The sequence below is a fragment of the Triticum aestivum genome, chromosome 4B (assembly GCF_018294505.1).
Source record: "Triticum aestivum cultivar Chinese Spring chromosome 4B, IWGSC CS RefSeq v2.1, whole genome shotgun sequence".
Taxonomy (NCBI): Eukaryota; Viridiplantae; Streptophyta; class Magnoliopsida; order Poales; family Poaceae; genus Triticum; species Triticum aestivum.
Window position 1 is genome coordinate 516,711,923 of NC_057804.1, and position 21,277 is coordinate 516,733,199.

A 21,277-nucleotide genomic window follows, 5' to 3' on the forward strand; every position below is an offset into this window, starting at 1 on the left:
CTAGTCCAGGACTCCCTCAGCGGCAACCGGACCTTTACAAACAAGGCTGGGGCAATCTCCACAACAATTGGAGGCTCCCAACGAAACCACAAAGCTTCACCACAATGGAATATGGCTTCGAGGTGACCTCAACCGTCTAGGGTGCTCAAGCACCCAAGAGTAACAAAATCCACACTAGAAAGTATGGGGGAAGCAAATATCCTTTTGTGGAAGTGTAGATCTAGGTCTCCTCCTTCAATCCCTAGCAAATCAACAAGTTTGAGTGGCTAGAGAGAGAGATCGGGCAAGAGAGCTTGAGAGCATTAATGGTGGAGTGAGAGAGGTAAGAGGTAAGAGTGGTAGGTGTAAGAACCACCTTATATAGCAACCCTAATAAATCCAACCGTTACTGCATTTTCAGTACTGCAGCGGTACAACCGCTCCTTGTCCCGGTACAACCGGGACTCACGATGTAACGGCAGAACCCTACCAGGCGGTACAACCGGGCCATCGGGCGGTAGTACCGGTTATTGGAAAATAACTGGACCAACCGCCCAGCCACCGCACAACTACCGCACCGAAACAGTACGGAGTCACCCTTGAGGGCGGTAGTTGGGCGGTGGAGGGCCGGTGCAACCGCTTGGCCTTGAGCGCTTGAGCGGCTAAGGTATGAGCGGAAGAACCGCTCGAACCTTCGGTTGTACCGGTTGATGAGGAACAACCGGACCAACCGGGCCACCACCGCCCAGCCACCGCATCAAAACAGAAGCCTGACCGGTACATGGGCGGTGCATGGCAGGAACAACCGCTCCTGGTTTTTGCAGAGCCTGGTGGCGGTACCACCGCCCGGAGGCAGCGGTACCACCGCTCGACAAAGACAGGGAAGCGCCAAGAGCCAGCGGTACAACCGCTCGGATGAGCGGTACAACCGCTGGGAAAACACAGCAAAGATTAAATCAAGAGGGAGGCACTCTCTCGACAAAAGAGGGGTGATGGAGGTGTACGTGAATGGATACCCCTATTCTTTCCAAAGTGGATTCCCTCTTGATAGTACGGGTTCCCTACGACCAAAGAGATAAAAAGCGTAGAGGATTCCGTCCTCAATCGTTTCCTTCGAGAGAGAACCACAAACCGATGTAAGCCTAATCATCGAGAACCTGAAACATTTAGCACAGGATTAGACCAACAAAGGGTTGTCATCATCATCCAAAACATAAAGTAGGGAAATGCCCTTTCAGGGTCGCTACATGATTAATCTCACAAACAATTAACCTGACTAGCCTCCGCCTTCACTGTTGAGTTTGCCTCGGTGAAGGCTTCAAAACAAGATCTCCTGTTGACATGTTTCAGTGAAGTTTTTTTTATTTTCATCATTTGCCAGATTATGTCACTGTACTTGTCATCTTAATAGAGAATGGTTTCATGAAGACTTGACACTAAGGGGCTACTGACGCGGGAACAAGGAGCAAAGGATGGGGCAGGCCTAGGAGATGAAGCACTAGAAGGAGGAGGAAGGCACTCATCGGCTCAGTCCACCTACCGTCCAACTTCTCGGGCCCGAGCTCCCTCAAGAGCTCGAGTGCAGATTAACCACCACATGAAACTTAAGAACCTGTCGTATATAAGGTGGACCGAGGGAGCCCCTTGGGTCAAGAAAAAGCCCTAGAAGCTTACTTGTCTTCCAAGAATCCCACCGCTCCGCTACCATAAAGGGTAGGTTGTACTACTTTAGGAAAGTCCTTGAAGGTGACCTCTGCCTCAAGGTCTCCGGCAACCACAATAATATCAAAAGGCAGAAGTAGAGTCTTTCTCCTCTCTGGAGGGCCGAACTAGGGTAAACTCACTGTGTCCTCGCCCTGACCCCTTGATCGAGTGTCATCTGTCCCTATCGAACAAACAACCGTCTCTCGATGACACAGTCGCACAGAAACACTAACATCTACATCTCAGCTAAAACCTTTATCTGGTCAAATGAGGTTTCGTAGAGCTGGAATTGATTGAGCCTTGGGTTTTTCTTGTTTCCTTCCTCTTTTCTTATTTCTTTTTTGGCTCTTTTGTACATATTTTATATTATTTAATGAAATTACTGTAAAACGATTGTTCTACGGTCCTTGCTTCAAAAAAAAAAAACCCGGAAGAAGTCCGTACAAACTTCGATGCTTCCTTACAGCCCAACTTTTGTAATAACTAAAACAGGGTAATGCTAACGCCTATCCCTCACTAGGTGATACTGTTTCCGTTTTAAGATATTTGAAGTGCTAAGTTTGTTTTAAGTCAAATTTTCGCAAGTTGACAAAATCTGGAGAACATTATACCAACATCTACTACACCAAATTAGCTTCATTAGATTCATCAAGTGTGTTTGGCTTTTGCGCCGGCTGTGTGGTTGCTCCCTTGGAAATGTAATCATTTTTGGCTCGCTTTCTCTAGGTTTGTAAATAACCATTGTACACCTTTTCTCCTTTTCCCATTTATATGAAATGGCAGAGCACCTGCCTTTCATGTGAAAAAGAATTCATCGTAACATATATTTTCATTCTATATATTTTTAATATTGTAGATATTTGAAAAAATAATATAAAATTGGTCAAACTTAAAATAGTTTGATCTAGGACAAACATAAAACTTCAATTATTTTAGAGCGGAGTGACTAAGTAGTTGATATGGCAAGCCACACATAGATTCCTGAGGCGCGTGTATGAATCTTTGCAGGTAAGGAAGGAACGTGGCAAGTCAGACTTCAAGTAGAAACACTGCCGAAGTTCCTAAACTTAGGCACATATAAAAAGGGCAGTGTGATACGCGCCGGTGCGCCGGCCGAAATTTCGGCCGGTCGCACCGCTCCCGTACGATTAGTTTAAGTTACAACCGCAGGATCTGCATGTAGCCTTTCGCTTCACTAACTGCTTCGTTAGAGTTATAAAAAAACTGCTTTGTTACGGAAACAAAGTAAAAGCCATGACGTTCCATCGCGTGTAGCCAGTAGCCTTAAGGCAGCAAGCTCGCCGGGCGTCCTGGCCGCTTGCCTTAACGCCTGTCGCCACCCTCATCGCCGATGCTCGCCCTCGTAACACCCGTCCTCACCGGTTCGAACAGTACGTCATCGCCCCTCGTAGCAATACTATGCCGCCTGACGTCTCTGTTATTGCAGCACCTAGCCATCATCGCCATAACACGTCCATCGAAGCACCACCGTACCGCCGGCCGCAGCTCTCAGCGTCACCACTCGCACCTCTGTTAGAAGCTTTTTCTCACGCCGTTGAAGCTTTTACGCACCCCGTCGTTGAAGCTTTTCCCTACACCGGTGAAGCTTTTATCCATGCCCGTTGAAGCTTTTTTTTTTTCGTCGACACTCGCTGCACGGGGTTGCACAAACGACGGCCACCAGTCAACGCCATGTAGCAAAAAACCTCACCGGTCGTAGCCAAAAACAACGACGGTTGCAGCAATAACCGTCGCCACCTCCCCGGGTCGCATCTCCGTCATGAATGGATGTAGCAAATTTCCTCGTCAGTTGTAGCAAAAGTAGAAGACGGTTGCAGCAAATCGTCGTCTCCACCGTTGCAGGTCGTAGCTCCGCCATGAGTGGATGTAGCAAAAATCGTCGCTGGTTCCAGCACGCCACAACGCTAGTTCCAGCACACAACCACTATGGTCGTAGCATGCAGCACCCCGCCGCCCCTCGAGCTTGCAGTGCCATGACAGTGTGATCATGGCCATGGTCGCACGGTCATAGCACCGCTGACAAACGGATGAAGCTTCGCCGAGCTGCGGTTGCAACTCCTTTTCCCATCCCATGTCGGAGTTCAGCGAGCGATTGTGAAGATGAAGGTTGAAGAAGACCGGGGGTGCCTCCTCACACGAGGAAGATATGAGAAAGGGTGAGGACGAGATGGGAAACAGCTCGTGATGGGTCAAGGGGACTTGGTGGGTCAAGAAAGAAAAACAACGAACGCAAAACGTGGATCGGGAGACTTGTCCCAGTTAGATTGCTGCGCGATGGAGCAGCGGGCGTGCGTCCGGCCGAAGCTTCGGCCGGTCCGCCGGCACGCAACGTTTTCCATATGAAAATTCACGAGGCACGTGTATGGATCCGTGCAGGTAAGGAAGGAATATGCAGTTCAATTTGCCAAAATTAGACGCTAGACAGGCAACAAGAAACACTGCTGAAGTTCCTAAAACCTCCCCGCTCCTCTAAAACTCTGTCGGCACTCAGCAGTTTGCAGCTGACCGCTCAACAGAGTGAGCAGAATACAGAACCATGGTTAAACACTCTCGTACTTACCTCAAAAGCGTCGTCTACCGCTCACTCGGATGCAATCCAGAAAGGTAGTGACACGTAAATGAATAAGCAAGTAGTACGAATACGAAATGGTATGCAGCTCTCGCTCTTCCTAAGATTCACTGCCGTCGTCTCCGGGCACCCGGAGTGCGAGGGCCAGGCAGAGAGGCACGACGGCGTAGGCCCCGAGCTTGAGCAGCTCCTCTGTGTCCTTGGAGATGGCGCCGATGCGGGACCAGTCGCCGCTGTACCTGCAAGCCAACGAGACTTCGTTTATCTATGATCCGTGCGAGCCGGCCGACGTGATGTGAGTTCACGTACCCGGCGTCGACGAAGCCGAGGGCGAAGAGAACCGCGCCGGCGCGCAGGAGCGCGGTCTTGCTGGGGAGCGCGCCGGCGAGGGCGTTCTTGGCGCTGCCCCCACTTGACTCTGCATCCTGGGGGGGCTTCTTTGCGCTGCTGCGCGGGCGGAGGAGGTGCTGGCGCCTGCCGCGGTGTGGCGGCGTGGCCGTGCGCGGAGAGGCGACCGTCCTGGCGCCGTGGCCGGCGCAGGAGCGCAGCATTGCTCTGCTTGTTGTGCGCTCTGTTTGCTCAGGTTTCTTTCTCGTCCACACGTGTGTTAGCGTCGAGAGGTGGAGCTGGATCTGACTGTGAACGCTTTCGAGAGTCTGGCTGGCTGGCAGCCCCGCATGAAAAGTACTCAGCTCCTTTGTATGACCTGCTGATTTGTTGCAGCAGCTGAAGTGAGATAATAATGCTTTCTTTAGCTTGTATGGCCCACAGGTTATTATTTTATGCATTGGATACAGGAACCTGGCAAATGAATCGACGAGCAGAGAACCAACTCGATCCGACGCTCACAAGTAAACTGAAGTAAAAATGATTTAAAAAATTGAAGTAAAAAATGATTTAAAAAATTGAAGCATATCTTACACAAAAAGAATAGCTAAAGCAAGGACCATATACCCCATAGCATACAACACGTTACCATATCATACACACCCAACGCACGATACAACGATGCTAAAGAACAGCTACACTACTCAAATCACTCCAAACAATCAAAAGATGGCAACCAACAAGAGTACTCCTTGAAGTCGTCAAAGTCCTCCATCGTGACCAAGTCCCCGCCAAACGAACCGTGAACTCCAAGGAAGCGCCTTCGGGAAGGTACGACACGAAACACCGCCATTGTCTGATCCAAAGGATCATTATTTTCACACGAAGCAACATGAAGACCAGAGAATAGCTGCAACAACGGCGTCTTCATGAAGGAGACGACGCCCACGAACGCTGCCGACACCAGTCTGGCCAAAGCCAAACATGGTTTATCCACCGGCGAGCACTCTCAGCCTCTCAACCAAGGTACGACTAGTCGCAAGGACACAGTCGTACCACCACCATCGAAAGCAGAACACCGACCACCATGCCGCCCGCATGGCCATGGTAAAGCGTGAGCTCCGTCATGAGCACTTAATAAAACAAAGGAAAAGAATAGAACATACCTCCATCTTTATATAAATATCCCACCACCAGGGTCGCCACCCTAGCCTCCGAGGTCACCCCCCAACCGCCGCCACAACACATGGATGCCGCCGACCGGTGAAGGGCAGAAGGCCCCTCCTTCCACCCCAAAATGAGCCCCTTAGCAGGAAGAGAGCCCAGTCAGCTAGATTCTGGAAGGTCGTCGGCCACATCACACCGCCCCACCTGGGACTAGGGTTATCGTCACAGCCAATTTGGTCTCACGATATGTCGGCAGCATGACCGGAAGCCCCCTGCCTCCCTCCTTGGAACGCTCTGGCATCACAGGCTGGCCACTGAAGCATCGCGCGTTGAGCTGTCGTCACCACCCATTAGGGTCTGCCATCGGCTGTACATCCAAGACATCATGAGTTGAGGAAGGAGGGGCAAGACCACCACTACCGCGCCACCATCCGTACCGGCTAACTGCTACGGTAGAGACGTTTGTCCGCGGTCTGCGTTTCCCTCGGTCCGCACCGCTCGAGGGGCCATATCGGTTCGAGCTGTTGCCATATCCAGCCGAAGCCGCTGTCCCTTCCGAGCATGCCCACCTCCACGATGCCTGTCCATGGTTTAAAATTTCGTCAATCCCAAAATTTCCAAATTTTCGACAATTTCAAGGGTGATCAAATTTTTTGCCTTTCATTCAAAAAAATTCGGTTGGTTTGAATTTCTATGTAAAAAAGGACATAGATCAGTTTTTATTAACGTTGGTTTCAGTGGCGTAGTGGTAGGACAATCATGTTGCTGAAACATTTTGTTTATTTTTGTACCGAATATTTTTAGCAAAAATATGGGCCAGCCAAGATTCGAACCACGAGCAGCTGACTGCTACCCAACGGACTAACCATCAGGTTATAGATGCAATTTAGTTCGCTATGTGCTACATATTCTTTAATTTACATGTTTAAATTTAAAATTATTTAAATTCAAGCAAAAATTTCGGTGTCCGAAACAATTTTCAATTTTTTCGAAATTTCTGAAATTCGTCCACTTGCCTGTCGCCGACGTGCTCCGGTGCACCACCGTCAACACCATACCCAGGCCCGGCCGCCATGACCCGCGCCAAAGCTCCCGCGCAAGGAGACGTGAAAACTCCGCCGCCGACCGGTCGCTGCGAGGAAGGGGGGGGGGGGGGGGGGCTGCTGCTGCTAGGGTTTGCAGGTGGAAGGTAGGCACGGGGGAGCGGCCTCTACCCTCTAGTAGAGCTTGCAGAGGGGGGCAAGCCTCGGCTGAATTACTGGAGGGCCGCCGTGCAACTCATCAAACTTTGGCCCGTGGGATGGGGCTGCGATTGCTAATTTGCTGATTCCTCTGTTCTGCAATTATGGCGCTTGCCATTTTGTTTGAAAAAGGAAAAATGATGCATGCCATATTCTATCCCGAGCAGTGAAAATGAGCAGAGCTGGCTAGCACACCGCCAGTAGGACAGTATCACTTGCAAGTGATAAGTCATCAATCTTCCTCTCGAAACATGAGCCATGGGCCTCTCCTAACAATGCATGTGAAGAAACATATATATGTACTACAACTCGATTCCCCTAAAACAAAAAAGAATGGACTACACCGTCATTTGCTCAAAATTCAGGAGCAGAGAACAGATTAAAGTGCATGCTGCAGTGCCCAAAACGACAGGCTGCAGTATCCAGGGATCGAGAGAAAAAACGGGAAGGAGCAGACCAGTTTTCTGTGCATAGAAGTCAGAAGATCATAAACACACAAAAATTAGGGTATAAGCAGCTGTTGATCATCACCGCAATAGCTTGACACTGCTTTGACCATAAGAGGGGTCAAAATAATATCCTATCACTATCAATATATGCACAGTAGGCACGCTGCCACTGCCATTACACCGGCATCCCCACCGCCATCGTTGAGCCAAGAATGGGAGAAAAATGGGTGCTGCCTATTTACGTGAAAAGAGACCAGATCGGTGCAATGATTTATTGCCTCCCGTCCCTTTCTCTGCCCGAGCCCATAGCAGTGCGGCATGTGCGAGCCCATTGCCGTCCGGCCCTTTCTCACATCTGCATTTCTCGGTGGAGGGGTCAAGAAGTCTATCCTGGAGGAGGAATCCAGAGAAGCAAAGCTTAGTATATATCACCGCTGCACATTTGAGAGGAGAGGCAGATGAAGGAGGAGGAAGGAGGAAGAAGAGGGTTTTGCTACGTGGCATGGAATTCATGGCATAGTTGGTTCTTTCTTCTTCCTCTTCCTACCTCTGCCTCTTGCTCTTCCTTCTTCGCAAGCAGCAGCCTCTCCGCCCTCGCAGCCAGCCGCTGTCGATAGGGGGGAGGTCGCCACCGCCGGCTGCTCTCTGCCACGCCGCTTCGACCAGGCAAATCCATCTGTTCTTCGAAACACCACCTCTGTTCTTCCCCAATTCTCAGCCTGTTGTGTTGCTCGTGTCCTAGATATTTCTTGCAATTTCGATTCGAATCCTTGCATCTAAGCTATCTATTCATGCATGCAGAGACAGGTGAGATGGAAGGTTTCGAGTTCTTCCAGATCGTACTTGACAACTCCTCGAGCAGGCTGGTATATACATGATCTCTCTTTATCGCTCTGCTGTGCTGCCTAGTGTTTGATCGGCTCAATCACTGCTTGACCCTCGCTGCAGAGGCTGCCTGACAAGTTTACCATGGTGCTACTAGACGGCGGCAAGCCCCAGGAAGTGAAGCTGCGGGAGGCCGGCCATGGGCGTCGCTTCTGGGACGTGAAGGTGGTGTTGGACGCCGACGGCCACATGTACCTAGAGCGCGGCTGGGAGCAGTTCGCCCGTGCGCACGACCTGCGGCTCGGGTACTTCCTCGTGTTCAGCTACGACGGCGACGCCGTGCTCACCGTCAAGGTGTTCGACGTGAGCATGTGCCGCAGGCACTACAAGCACGACGGTGACACCAGTACGCGCCTCTTCTTGGTTCTTGCTCTTCGTTTCAGTTGGGTGGTTGTAAGTTGTAACTTGTAGGAATTAAAGAAGGTGTGGTTTTTGCATTTGGCCAGGCAGTGAGAGCAGCAGCGACGGTGACAGTGGGAGCAGCAACACCAGCGACGGCGGCAGTGGTGGCAACAACAGGAGCCTGGTGGAGATGGACGTCGAGGATGGGCCGACGGGGCAGTTCAGCGCCATGCTGAGGAAATGCAACCTAGGCATGAAGCAGGAACAGTACCTGGTGAGTGCGTTCATGCTCGAGCATGCCTAGTCAAGTGTGTTCATATACATGTATCCATGAGGTGCTATCTGGGTACTGATTCCATCCGCTGCTCGCCGGCCGTGCGCAGAACGTGCCGGTGGATTTCCAGCTCGCGCACGGGTACGCCGAGAGGAGCAAGGTGGAGCTGCGGATGCGCGGCAAGTCGTGGCTCGTGCACCTGAAGCACAACCCCAAGACGGGTGGCAGGTCCCGCGCGTCGTTTAGGTACGGGTGGCACCAGTTCTGCGTCGACAACGCCCTCGGCGAGGGCGACACCTGCTTCTTCCGAGCGCTCCGGCAAGGCAGCGCCGGCGGCGGCGGCGAGGACCACCTACTCAAGGTGGAGGTGAGGAGGCGAGACGGCAGCTTCCTGGTCTGAGGCGAGGGCGGTGGCAGCCGGCCTCCCGTTGCACCAGCCTGGTTGGCCGGCGTAGCCTCGTCCGTGGCCATCGGCCGGCACGACTCAGTGCGTTATTATGCTTGCTTAATAATGATTGTAAGACCTTAATTCTCGGTAGTCCACTGCCGATGGTACTAGCAGGAGCGTGAGTAACTAGAGAGTGGAGTCTAAACCTGGCTGTGTTTATCCGTGTGCAAATGATTATTGCTGAGCATCTTGTCAATCGCTCAGCACGACAGTTACGCTGAGTGGTGCTCTGCTGCATTGCCATTCCAAGCAAACGCGACGACGCCGGCCCTGAGCTGAAGAACGTGGGGGTGCTCACGAGCTTTGCGAGCCTTGCATGGTTTTGCCTAGTCCGTCCCTCATGGGCTTGCCGAGCAACTTTCTTCCCCTGTGATTAGAGTCCTGTACATGTACCATGCTGTTCGGTGGAGTGGTATCCACGTGCCAACCAGTTGCGCGGCACCGGCCGTGAGTAACTCAGAATCTCAGATACTAAACCCATTTTCAATGAAGCCATGCACCATGACCTGATTTATTTAAAAAAATTGAAGCAACGACCGTACAACCATTTTTCTACGGTAATCTATCTATTAAAACAAACAATTTGATTAAGTCACATCTAGATGAGATATAACTACCTCGCATCTAAGTCTTTCATCGTTGGATCGTTTGTCTTTAGGATTCATGCAAACCGTTGATATGCTCCATGTCGTCTTTTTTTAGATAAAAGGTCAGAGCCCGACTTTATAAATAAAGCCACCATGCAGAGTCATAAACATCGACAGCGGACACCACACAAAGCACGCAGAGTATCAACCAGACCTCACAGGCAAAAGTAGAATGTACATGGCTCCCGGGCCAGTACACGGCACGCAGGCCGGAGAGACTAAGGACAGCAACATTAGGGGCCAGCAACACCTAATTGCCGGCATGAACTGGAGAAAGGGAGATAGCAGAAGCCTGGATCTTGGATATCATCATATCGAGCGTATCCATGTCCTCCTCAATCAATAATCTCCACTGCTGCAAGAATAGGCAAGTTTTAAATAAGCAATCAGCAGGCTTAGCAGGAAAAACATGTTCAATAGTAAATTTGTTTCTTGTCGTCCAAAGAGACCAGCACATCGCTGCAAAGCCCACCCAAAAAATTCTCCTTTGGGCCCCAACCAGATTGTTAGCCAAAAGTCGAAGGTCTGAGAAGGAGGACGGCCTCCAGGCTACATTCAACCAAGATCTGATACAACACCAGAAGAGTTTAGCCAGAGCACAAGAAAAGAAAACATGCATCGTGTCTTCTCTTAACCCATAGTGGACGCAGCGGTCAGACCCAGGGCCATTACGTTTGCGGATCTGTCACCAGTCGGCAACCGCCCGCGAGAAGCTTGCCAGAGGAAGATCTTGATCTTAGGAGGAATACGAGCCCTCCAGATCCACTTGAATTTGGAAGTGGTTGAACCCGAGATCAGCTTACCATAAAGCGATTTCACAGAAAAATGACTAGACGGGGAATGGGGCCACACCACCGAGTCCTCCTCCTTCGAGAGCACATGGAAGAAGGCAACAAGGCGCTGCCAGTCAACCAACTCTTCAGGAGAAAGAGAGCGACGAAGTTGCAGATCCCAATTATTGGAAGAGAGCTCAAAGATTGAGATCTCAGGGTCGGGACAGTAGGAAAAAAGTACAGGAAAAGAGTTTGCCAACGTAGTCGAGCCACACCACCAATCAAGCCAAAATCTAGTGGATCGTCATTGTGAACAACAAACTTGACGAGGCTTTAGAAAATAGGCCTAAGTTTAACAAGGTCTTTCCAGAACTGGGAAGCTCCCGAGGCACGAGCAAACATAGGGCTAGAGGAAGGGAAATACTTAGCTTTGAGAATGTTGAACCAAAGAGGTTTATCCGAGGTGGTGGTCATGATCTTCCACCACCACTTGATGATCAAGCATTTGTTCATGACAAGGGTATTAATGATACCCAGCCCCCCAAGGCTTTTTGGTCTGCAAATAATGTCCCATTTGATCATGCGATATTTGCGTTTGTTGTCAGCCGCGTTCCAGAAAAAGGCACCTCTATGTTTGTCAAACCCAGCATGAGTGCCGATCGTAAGAAGATAAAATCCCATAAGGAACATTTGGAGGGAAGAAAGGCATGCATTAATCAAGGCAACTTTACCAGCCTGGGTATTATATCTACCCCTCCAGGGCATGACACGATTGCCAACTTTGGCCACCGTAGGAGCAAAGTCTTTAGCCAAGAGTTCGTCAGACGTAATAGGGTGACCCAGATACTTGAGAGGGAAGGAGCCAAGGGAGAAATTCAGAAGGCGGGCAACATGCAACGCCTCGGTTTCCAGGCCCCTAGTAACAATGACTTTGCTTTTGGAGAAGTTGATCTTAAGACCAGAAAGGGCCTCGAAGCATAGCAGAAGAAATTTGAGGTGGGCAAGGCAATGATCATTAAGTTCCACCATAATAATCGTGTCATCAGCATACTGAAGGTGGGTAATCCCTTGAGGGATAAGATGGGAGCTAACAGGAGTAATGTGGCCGGCCCCCGCAGCCCTAGATAGAATATTAGAGAGGGTGTCCGCCACAAAATTGAAAGGATGGGAGAGGCCGGGTCACCTTGTCTCAGGCCTCTAGAATTCTTAAAAAAAATTGCTAACTTTCCCATTAACAGAGATAGCAGTATGGCCACCCATGACCAACTGCATGATTCGATGAACCACACCACCATCAAAGCCATTAGCCAGCAAAACTTTTCTTAAGAAGCCCCAACTCATAGAATCATAAGCTTTTTCAAAATCCAGTTTAAGAATAACAGCCTTGCTGCCTGATTTGTGAATATCATGGACGATCTCATGTAAACATAGGACCCCATCAAGGATAAAACGCCCCTTGACAAATGCAGATTGGGTAGGAGAAAGGGTACGATGAGACACAGGAGTAAGACGCGTGGCCAAGCATTTGGCGGGGAATTTGGCAAAGTTATTGATAAGCGCAATAGGCCTAAACTAAGAAATGAGCTCCGGACCCTTAATCTTAGGAATGAGAGAAATAACCATAACCGAGCCTAGAAATGTCCATCGTCTCCAAACAAAACCCTTGAATAATCGCACAAATGAGATTCTTGAGTTGGGGCCAGAAAGTTTTGAAGAAAGGAATAGAAAATCCATCCGGGCTGGATGCAGAATTAGAATTAGCTTTGTTAATAGAATTAAAAATCTCCTCTTCAGAAAAAGGAACCATAAGATCGAGGTTTTCCTCCGGGGACACCCCGTCCCCTTGGTCCCAAAAGGAAGAAGATATCCTGAACCCCTGATCAGGTTTGGCAGAAAGGAGGGAGGAAAAGAATTCGACTATGTGCTTCATGATGATGCCTTGGTCCGAAACCCTGACCCCATCGATCAATAAGCTGTCAATCAAGCATCTACGCCGCCTCCCACTGGCAATGGAAATAAGCAGTGGGGGAGTATCCTTTAAGCATTCAGTTTATCGTGCCCCTGTGGCGCCAGTAAACTTCCGCGAGACGATGCAGCTGCACCAGAGATTGCTCAAGGGAAAAGCGCAAAGTCCATTCCGAATCAGATAAGCCAGAAGAATCAGCCCGAGAGTCTAAAGCATCAATCTGAGCCACGAGGAGGGATTTATCTCTGCGATCATGTGCCGCGTGATTACGAGACCAGCCCTGCAGAAATTTGCGCAGAGAGTACGAGCAATAGTGTCAATCATCCATGGGGCCGAAGGCGCGACGGCCAGACGAGAGGAGATCATAAATTCTAGAGTCGAGGAGGTCACGAAAGCCTTCGACAAGGAGCCAGGAAGCATCAAACTAGGACAAAGGGGGAGTGGACGCGCAGTGAAGCCCCACATCAAGAATAAGTGGAGCATGGTCCGATCCTACGATAGCCTTAGTTTTGAGAGTGGCAAGCGGAAAAAGGGAGTCCCCACTTGGGCAGATCAAAACATGATCCAAGATAGAGCGAATAGGAGAAACCTGATGATTAGTCCAAGTAAACCTAGATCCCACCCTTGGCATTTCACGAAGAGCAGAAGAGCTAATAAACTCGTTAAAAGCATCAGCCAGCGCCTAGGAAAAGTTATTGGTGTTCTTATCGGTCGGATATCGAAGCAGGTTGAAATCACCACCAATTAGAAGGGGAAGGGTGTAGGATTCGACCTTATTAGAAATTTCGTCCAGGAAAAAGGGGGAAAGAGAATGATCCGCCGGACCGTACACTACCATTACTTCCTAGAGAGTATTAAGTTGGCGGTGAAACACAACAGAACTAGCTCAAAAAATACCATGGTCGAAGGTAACAAAATAAAAAATGTCACGTTTAGAGCCAATAAGAATACCACCCGAGTGGCCCGATGAGGGAAGATAATTCCAGTCAAAACGATCGACACCCGCAACTGCAAAAAGTTCGTGAGGAGAGAAGGAGGGTTTAAAGGTCTGAACTAGACCAATCAGATCAATACTATAGCCCCTGACGATGTCTTTGATTTGGTCCCGACGCCTCCGAGCCCCGAAACTTTTAACATTACAGAAAAGTGCTTCCATTTGAAGGACAAGTTCTTAATGCGCAAGCTCGACCTGCAGGGTGCCAAGCAGGTTTTAGCATGTTTAGGGGCACCCTTCTTCTTAGAGACTTGGGGGGTAGCAGAACTAGCATATTCCTCCCCCCCCCTCGAAACCCCTCCAGCCACAACCGGAGGAGCAGGAGGAGCCGCCACAATCTCTTTAGCTTTGGCGATCGCAGCCTAGGCCACCTCATTGGCCCTAATTAAAGCAAGCAGGGAGGTGGGAGACCCAACATTATGATGAAGCGATATACCAACATCCGTAAGAACCTTTGTCAGATGATTATCCGAATACGAAGGCAGAACAAGCCTAATAGGGGAGGCGGAAGGAATAGAAGGAACTGACTAAGGGTGCGCTAGAAGAGTACCTGAAGCTGGAAGATCACGAGCCGCCGCACGACGAGCGGCCTTGTCAGCCACCTGCATACCACTGTCACGGAGCTGACCACTCTTTCACGTCGTAGAAGAAGGGGAATGGATCGAAGTAGAGTGCGGCACCAACGGAGAAGCCTGGCCCGCCACATCACCCATATCATCATCCAGGCGACGACAGAGCCCTGCCGTAGAGAGCTTGGTGCCCGAGGAGGCCCGTCTACAAGCCGAGAACTTCCGGACAGAGGATTTGCGCTTGGGGATGGAGCCAGCCATAGCACGCGGAGGAGAGGCGGGGAGGTCTTCAATGCCCGACAGAGATGGAGAGCCCGGACGGACCGGCAGGATGGAGCAGACCCTAGAGGCAGGAGTACCAGCTGGGGAGGCAACCGGGGCAGCCTGATTAGATACTTTCTCAACCATGACATCCTTTCCAACATCTTTGCCCTGCGGTGCACTGTCCTTGAAGAGTTCCCTGGATTCCGAGCCCATAACATCCCATTCCGAGGACGTAAAGCGAGGGCACGAGTCCCCACTCTGGTTGGCAGCATCATTGCCCCTCCGTCACGATTCTCAGCTGGAGGCGGAGGAGGGGGAGGGATGTTAGGATTGGCGCCTCCCTCCATGCAGACCCACAACCTGAAGCCGTCAGACGAGGGGAAGACATCAATAGGTCCATGAATACATAGGGGGTCCACCTCCCAGAGCTTGAGACGAACGGGGCCAAGGACAGAGAGGGAGTCCAGGTCCACCATGATGGGCTTGCCGATTAGAACACCAAAAGCCATCACGAATTCAGCAGAGCTTAGAGTGGGGGGAATGTCATCGATGAGGACCCAGGTTTTCGAAAGGGAGGGGATAGGTTTAGCACCATTGGAAGCGGCCTTCGCAGACACAACGAGCTGGTTGAGGGGTAGAGTGAAGCTAGTGCAAGAGGAGATCATCTTGAGGCTACTCTTGGAGGGGAAGACCACTGCAAAATCGAAATTAGAGAGCTGTCGGATCTGCCAATCCCAGCCTCCATCATCCCACAATTTGAGTTCGTCCAGAAGGGTCTGGGAGGAGATTTTGTGATCTTTGATGGAGATAATAGCAGCATTAGAGAGTGCAGGGGCCACAGCTACCTGAGGGATCTCTCTATCGAGAGCAAAAAAAAGAACATCCAGGGAGGCCTTGACCATAGAGCATAAAAGAGGCAGGCTTGCGACGGTTCTGACAGTCGACCGTGAGGTGGCCATCTTCTCTACGGATGAGGCAGAAGGGTGGATTGAAGCAGCGGGATTGGAAATGGTCTGGCTGGTGGCATGCGAAGCAAGTAAGGTTAGGGTTTGGTGGTTGGGAAAGCGGAGGGGGCGGACGAGCCGACAGAGGAGGGGGAGGGGGCAAGTCCCATCGCCCAAGGCAGCAGAAGACGAGCCAGGACCAGACACCGGAGAACGACGCCCAAAAGGACTAGATCCAGTGCTCCCACGCCCCATCTGGCGGCCGCCAGGCCACGACAAGGAGTCGGCATCCCGACCTCCACCATGAGCCAGAGGGAACGGGCCGCGCTGAGGAGGAGGACGACGAGCACCAGGACCAGAGCCGCCAGCAGCCGTCGTGGCCTCCTAGGGGTCGGCCCTAGATCCGCCCGATCCGGGGGCCTCCGACCCTGACGTTGCTGCAGACGCTGCCGCCGACCGAGCGTGCTCATCCTTCTGGAGCCACTCAGGCCTCGCTGCCCAGGCCTCGCGGTCACTGGCCACTTGCGACTGAGCCGCCTGCTCGGCCTCAAGCTTCGAGCGGAGGGACGCCTCGAGCTCCAGATCCACCGCCCCGTCGCCCGAGTCCTCCCGCCGCCGCTTCTGCCCCGACACGGCCTCGCTCGAGGAACCACGGGATCGATCCATGGCCACCACAGCTGCGAAGGAGAGGGAGAGAGGTGGAGGGGTGAGATCTGCGGTAGGTGGGGATACAGAGACGAGAGCGGCGTAGATCGAAATGAGAGGTAGGAAATCCTAGAAATGGGGGGACCGAGCCCTTGCGGACCCACAAATAGCCTGAGCTGGGCTCAACACAGGGGGAGGGGGCAACTGGGCCAAGATAAGCCCAGGGCCCAGAATGGATAAGGGGGAAAATCACACGTAGACGACAACGAAGGCGGCCCAAAAGGGAGGGATGGCCCAGAAGGGGGCAAAATAGGTCGAGCAGAGGGCCCTCAAGCCTCGTGAACAAGATTCCAATCTAGGGTTAGAGGAGAGGGAGGAGCGGCCGTCGCCGCCGGCCGCGGCATCGGGCCCAGCCTGCCCCTGGCGACGAGGACGGAGAGGAGCAAGGCGAACGTGCCCGACCGCCAGCCCGTGAATCAGCAGCCTCAAGAGTGGCACGGACCGGCGAGGAAGTCGTCCCCGAACGACCCCGTCGACAACCATGCCCAACCTGAATCCAGCCAGATCCGACCACAACGTCCGAGCAAACCGGCCGGCCGCGCCCACCCAGGGCAAATTTCTGGGCACACCCCGTCGGCTCCGACCTCAGCAGCGGTGCCACGGCAGGTAGAGAGGCCGAGGCAAGAGGGGAAGGTCGGAATCGAAGTCAGAGTCCTCCTCGCCCCCATCCAATGAGAGAGCCCAGAACTTGTTGCCAGATCCAGATCCAAAGGAAAGAGGACGAGGAGGGGAGCCATGGGGCGAAGGAGGGGGGCGATGAGCGGAGAGGTCGGCGCCGGAGACGTAGGGGAATCACGGGGGAGGGCATAAGCCATGGCAGACCGTGGTTGCCGGAAGGAGCAGGACACAGGGGAGGAGGAGGGGGAGGAGCGCGGGGGAGGAGGAGGAGAGGAGAGGGGAGCCATCACCAGCCTCTGGTTACTGGGTGCCATATGCTCCATGTCGTTGTGTCCTTGTCAATTTTTCGCCTGCCTGTGTCGGCCTTATAGACAGAGGCAGAGGCAGGGGTGCCAACAGAGGCCACGGCCCAGGCCAACATGCAGATTTTTTTTATTACATCAATGATTACCTGCTGCTAATATTGTGTATTACAGTGATTTGGTTGCCTTTGGCCCTCCCCAACATGATTTAACAGCAGTTGGCCCCCTTATTAAGTTGTTCTAGCTCCGCCGTTGCATGTAGGCCTGTGTTTCACATGGTTGTCTCGCGTTTGTTTGGCTGTTGGTTTATATATGGGAAACTAGCATCCGCATAGATCTTTTTCTGTTCTTTTTTGTTTGGGCGTTGGCCTTTTTCTGATCGTTTTTACGTGGGTTATGAACAAAGTAGGAAGAGGCGGATATGCATTTTCTTCGGGTCCTTTCATCTTGTTCCTCGCTCTCTTCTCACTCATTTTCCCCGATTACAAAGAGAGCGATGGCGAGCACTTGAAGGGAATTATGTGTTTCATGTTTATAATTTTAACACATATAAACTTGTTTGGAATTCATTTGTATGTCTATCTTTGGCTCATGACTTGCTCCATTTCAACCTAGTTGCATGTGCATCCTTAATACACACTTTGTCCGATCCCGGTCCAGCTACATGTCTATTAGGACCGAGAGTATATCGACCAGAGGGGGAGGGGGTGAATGAGAGATTCAAATTTTCTTTCGAAAGCTTTGAAACAAATCCCACTCACAGCAGCGGAATAGAGTACTGAGGGAAACAGACTGATTCAATCTTCCTCATCAGAAGCATATTCATCTATGAAAAAGCATTGACAATAGAACAAGCTTGTTAGGTCATAGGTTTAACTACAATGAGAGTAATGCATCATGCAAACAGATGTAACAGAATGAGGCACAACATGACCGGTACTAAACGAAATGCTATAAAACGAATTCACAAGTGAATCATATGAACTAGATGGTAACAAAAGAATACAGACAATGATAATGAACAAGAATAACACTGATACACAAGATGATGACAACAATACAAGATGATCAAGTAATCTATCGGCATAGAGCACGAATAATAACTGCTGAATGAAATGCAGTAGAGTAGAGATAACCAGAGGTGCTCGAAGGCGACAGAGAGATTTGGTAGACCAGTTCACCCTTCTGCCAAAGGGCTATGTCTAGTTGGAGGGGCTGGACTTAACACCAAAGATAAACTCTCTTCACCCTATTCACCTTCAACGCAGAGCTGATCAGACTCAGGTTGATTTCACTCATGGTAGATCCTTGTCGGCGATCTCCAAACCTTCGGTCGACCTTCGCGAACCACAATCACTCTTGGTTGTTGAAGATCAAGCTCGGTGAAGACAACAACTCTTCAACACTCGAAGCCAAAACCTATATGGATAGAGAGTGCGCAGCTCTCAAGATTAATAGGTGCAAGAACTCTCCCTTAGAACTACTGTGATGCTAAGCCACTGTCTAAGTTTGGGCTCTTGTTTTTTCTCTCGGTGTATTTTAAACTCAAATCACTCGGAGAGGGGTTGCTCAAAACAATCTTCTCAGAAATATTAAGCGGAGAAGCCAAAGGACAAAGTTGTAGCGGGGTGGCTATTTATAGCCGCAGCCTTCCCAGATGGGAAATGACCAAATTAGACATCGGGCTCAGCCAATGGCCGAACAACACAATTCCAACGGTCGGATTTGAGCATAATGGTAGCATTTCTTGCAGAGCAAGAAATGCTAAATCCTCAGTCCGAGGCAAATCTCTTGCAGTGAATAAGATCACAGTCTCTTGATGGCAAGTATTTGCTCGGAGCATAAAGAGATTTCTCTCGCATCTTTCATAGGTTATGGCTAAGCATCACAGCGGATCTAAGCATCAAGAACCCATACCCCTCTTTATAGTATGGAGGTCCTATGACTCGAAAGAATGAAAGAAGAACAACGAAATGAATACTACGTCTTCACTTTGTTTTTTACTTCCATTGCTGCAGTCAATTTCATCGGACAACAGTACCGAAATAAGAGCTTCGCTTCAGCAGTAATCTTTCGAGGGGTCGATTTCTTCACATCAATCTTCTTGACTTTATCACTTCAACAAATGTAGCCCGTGCTTCTCTACAACGCATATGTACTTCGGTGAAGTTCCTCGAACTCAGCACCGGAGACAACATTATCTTTGGTTGTGTATGGACTTTTTCTCTCTGTATCCACTAGCAAACGTATCAGTCCATACCTGTTTCTGTCAACAATCACCAAAACACAAGGTAGGCAGATATTGCACCAACAATGTCCATCCTAGACACGCAATCCATCTGGCCCCAACTCATTTGTATGTCCATCCTACATATCCATCCTAGGCACACATATCCACCCTTAACTCGCAACTAGACCCGTAGATTGTTCTATGCGAGTTGCAAGTTGACCCTTGACTTGCAACTGGGCTTTTAGTTTTGTAGTTGTCCTAATTGCAAGTCCACCACCGACTCGCAAGTGGGATCACAGTTATCTGAGTTGCAAGCCCATCCTCGACTTGCAACTGGAGCCTATGTTTCTATTTTTTATCCAGTTGCAAGTCCATCCTCCACTCGTGGTTGGGCCCATAGTTTGTTTCGTCCCAGTTGCACATCGACCCCTCACTCATAGTTTGGCTCGTAGTTTCGTAGCTGTCCCACTTGCAAGTCTGCTCTCAACTCGCAAATGGACTCGTATTGTCGCAGTTGCAAGTCCTTGCTCGACTCACAACTAGGCATATGTTTTTTCATCCCGATTACAAGTTTGCGCTTGACTCGCAACTGGGCTCGCAGTTTGTTATTGTCCCAGTTTCAAATCCACCCTCGACAAGCAAATGGTATCGTAGTTTTGTGTAGTTGTCCCAGTTGCAAGTCCTCCCTTACCTCACAACTAGGCTCATAGTTTGTTTCAACCTAGTGGCAACTCCACCCTTGACTCGCAATTGAGATCATTTGTAGTTGTCCCAATTACAGGTCTATCCTTGACTCGCAACTGGGCTCGCAGTTTTGTTATTGTCCCAGTTGCAAGTCCACGCTTTGACTCACAACTGGTATCGTAATTTTGTACAGTTGTCCCAGTTGCAAGTCCACCATCGACTGGAAACTAGGTCCATAGTTTATTTTTCATCTGAATTGCAAGTCCACCCTCGACTCGCAATTGGGACTGTAGTTTGTTTTTCTTCCTAGCTGCGAGTTCACCCTCGACTTGTAACTAAGCTTGTAGTTGTCCCTATTGCAAGCCCACCCTCGACCCATGAATGGTCTCATAGTTCTGTGTAGTTGTCCCAGTTGCAAAAGTCCGCCCTTGCCTTACAGCTAGGATCGTTGTTTATTTCATCTCAGTTGCAAGTACACCCTTAACTCACAACTAGGCTCATTCTTAGTTCTAGCAGTTACAAGCCCACCCTCGACTCGCAACTATGTCCATAGTTTTGTTCTTGTCCCAGTTGCAAGTCCACCCTATGACTCGCAGCGGGGCCCGTAATTTCTTTTCATCCTAGTTGCAAGTACACATGTGACTTGCGACTAGTATTGTAATTTTGTGTACTTGTCCTAGATGCAAGTCCACCATCACCTTGCAACTAGGCCCGTAGTTTGTTTTCCATGCCAGTTGCAAGTCCACCCTCGACTGACAAGTGGGAATGCAGTTTTTTTTCATCCTAGTGGCGAGTCAACCCTCAACTCACAACTAGGCTTATAATTGTCCCAGTTGCAAGTCAACCTTCAACCCACAACTAGTATCATAGTTTTGTGTAGTTGTCCCACACTACCACAAGATGGTGCTAAAGCAACACGTGTATCAGAGACTCTTCAACCAAACTATGTCCAATGCATGAATCACAAACTGTATCGTAACAAAACCATCACCAATAAAACAAGATGTGTGCAATGGCGGGGACATTAAGCATGATTCAGATTAGAGTCACGTGTGCAATACATGGCATATAGTTGATCCATACAAACTGTTTGCGCCGAGCGAAACAACAAAAACAGTTAGCCAAATTAAGGTGTGTGCGATAAATGTCATACAGTTCACTCAGATGAACTGTTT

At 50.3% G+C, this 21,277-nt stretch overlaps 2 protein-coding genes across 3 annotated transcripts; one reads left to right on the forward strand and one right to left on the reverse strand.

The window, feature by feature from the left end:
• Positions 1-4,067: 4,067 nt before the first annotated feature.
• Positions 4,068-4,934, reverse strand: LOC123095080 (uncharacterized). Its single transcript, XM_044516907.1, has 2 exons — positions 4,583-4,934; positions 4,068-4,512 (listed from the first exon to the last, which is right to left on the reverse strand). The coding sequence occupies exons 1-2, from the start codon at positions 4,822-4,824 to the stop codon at positions 4,374-4,376; spliced, it is 381 nt and encodes a 126-aa protein (XP_044372842.1). The 5' UTR covers positions 4,825-4,934; the 3' UTR covers positions 4,068-4,373.
• A 2,895-nt stretch (positions 4,935-7,829) lies between these two features.
• LOC123095081 (B3 domain-containing protein Os03g0212300) lies at positions 7,830-9,602 on the forward strand. 2 transcript variants are annotated; one of them, XM_044516908.1, is made up of 5 exons: positions 7,830-8,123; positions 8,259-8,323; positions 8,406-8,688; positions 8,789-8,958; positions 9,068-9,602. In XM_044516908.1, the coding sequence occupies exons 2-5, from the start codon at positions 8,270-8,272 to the stop codon at positions 9,356-9,358; spliced, it is 798 nt and encodes a 265-aa protein (XP_044372843.1). In that variant the 5' UTR covers positions 7,830-8,123; positions 8,259-8,269; the 3' UTR covers positions 9,359-9,602. The 2 variants fall into 2 exon arrangements, with proteins under 2 accessions (XP_044372843.1, XP_044372844.1); XM_044516909.1 differs by lacking the exon at positions 7,830-8,123 and having other exon boundaries at positions 8,309-8,323; positions 8,440-8,688.
• The last annotated feature ends 11,675 nt before the right edge of the window (positions 9,603-21,277 follow it).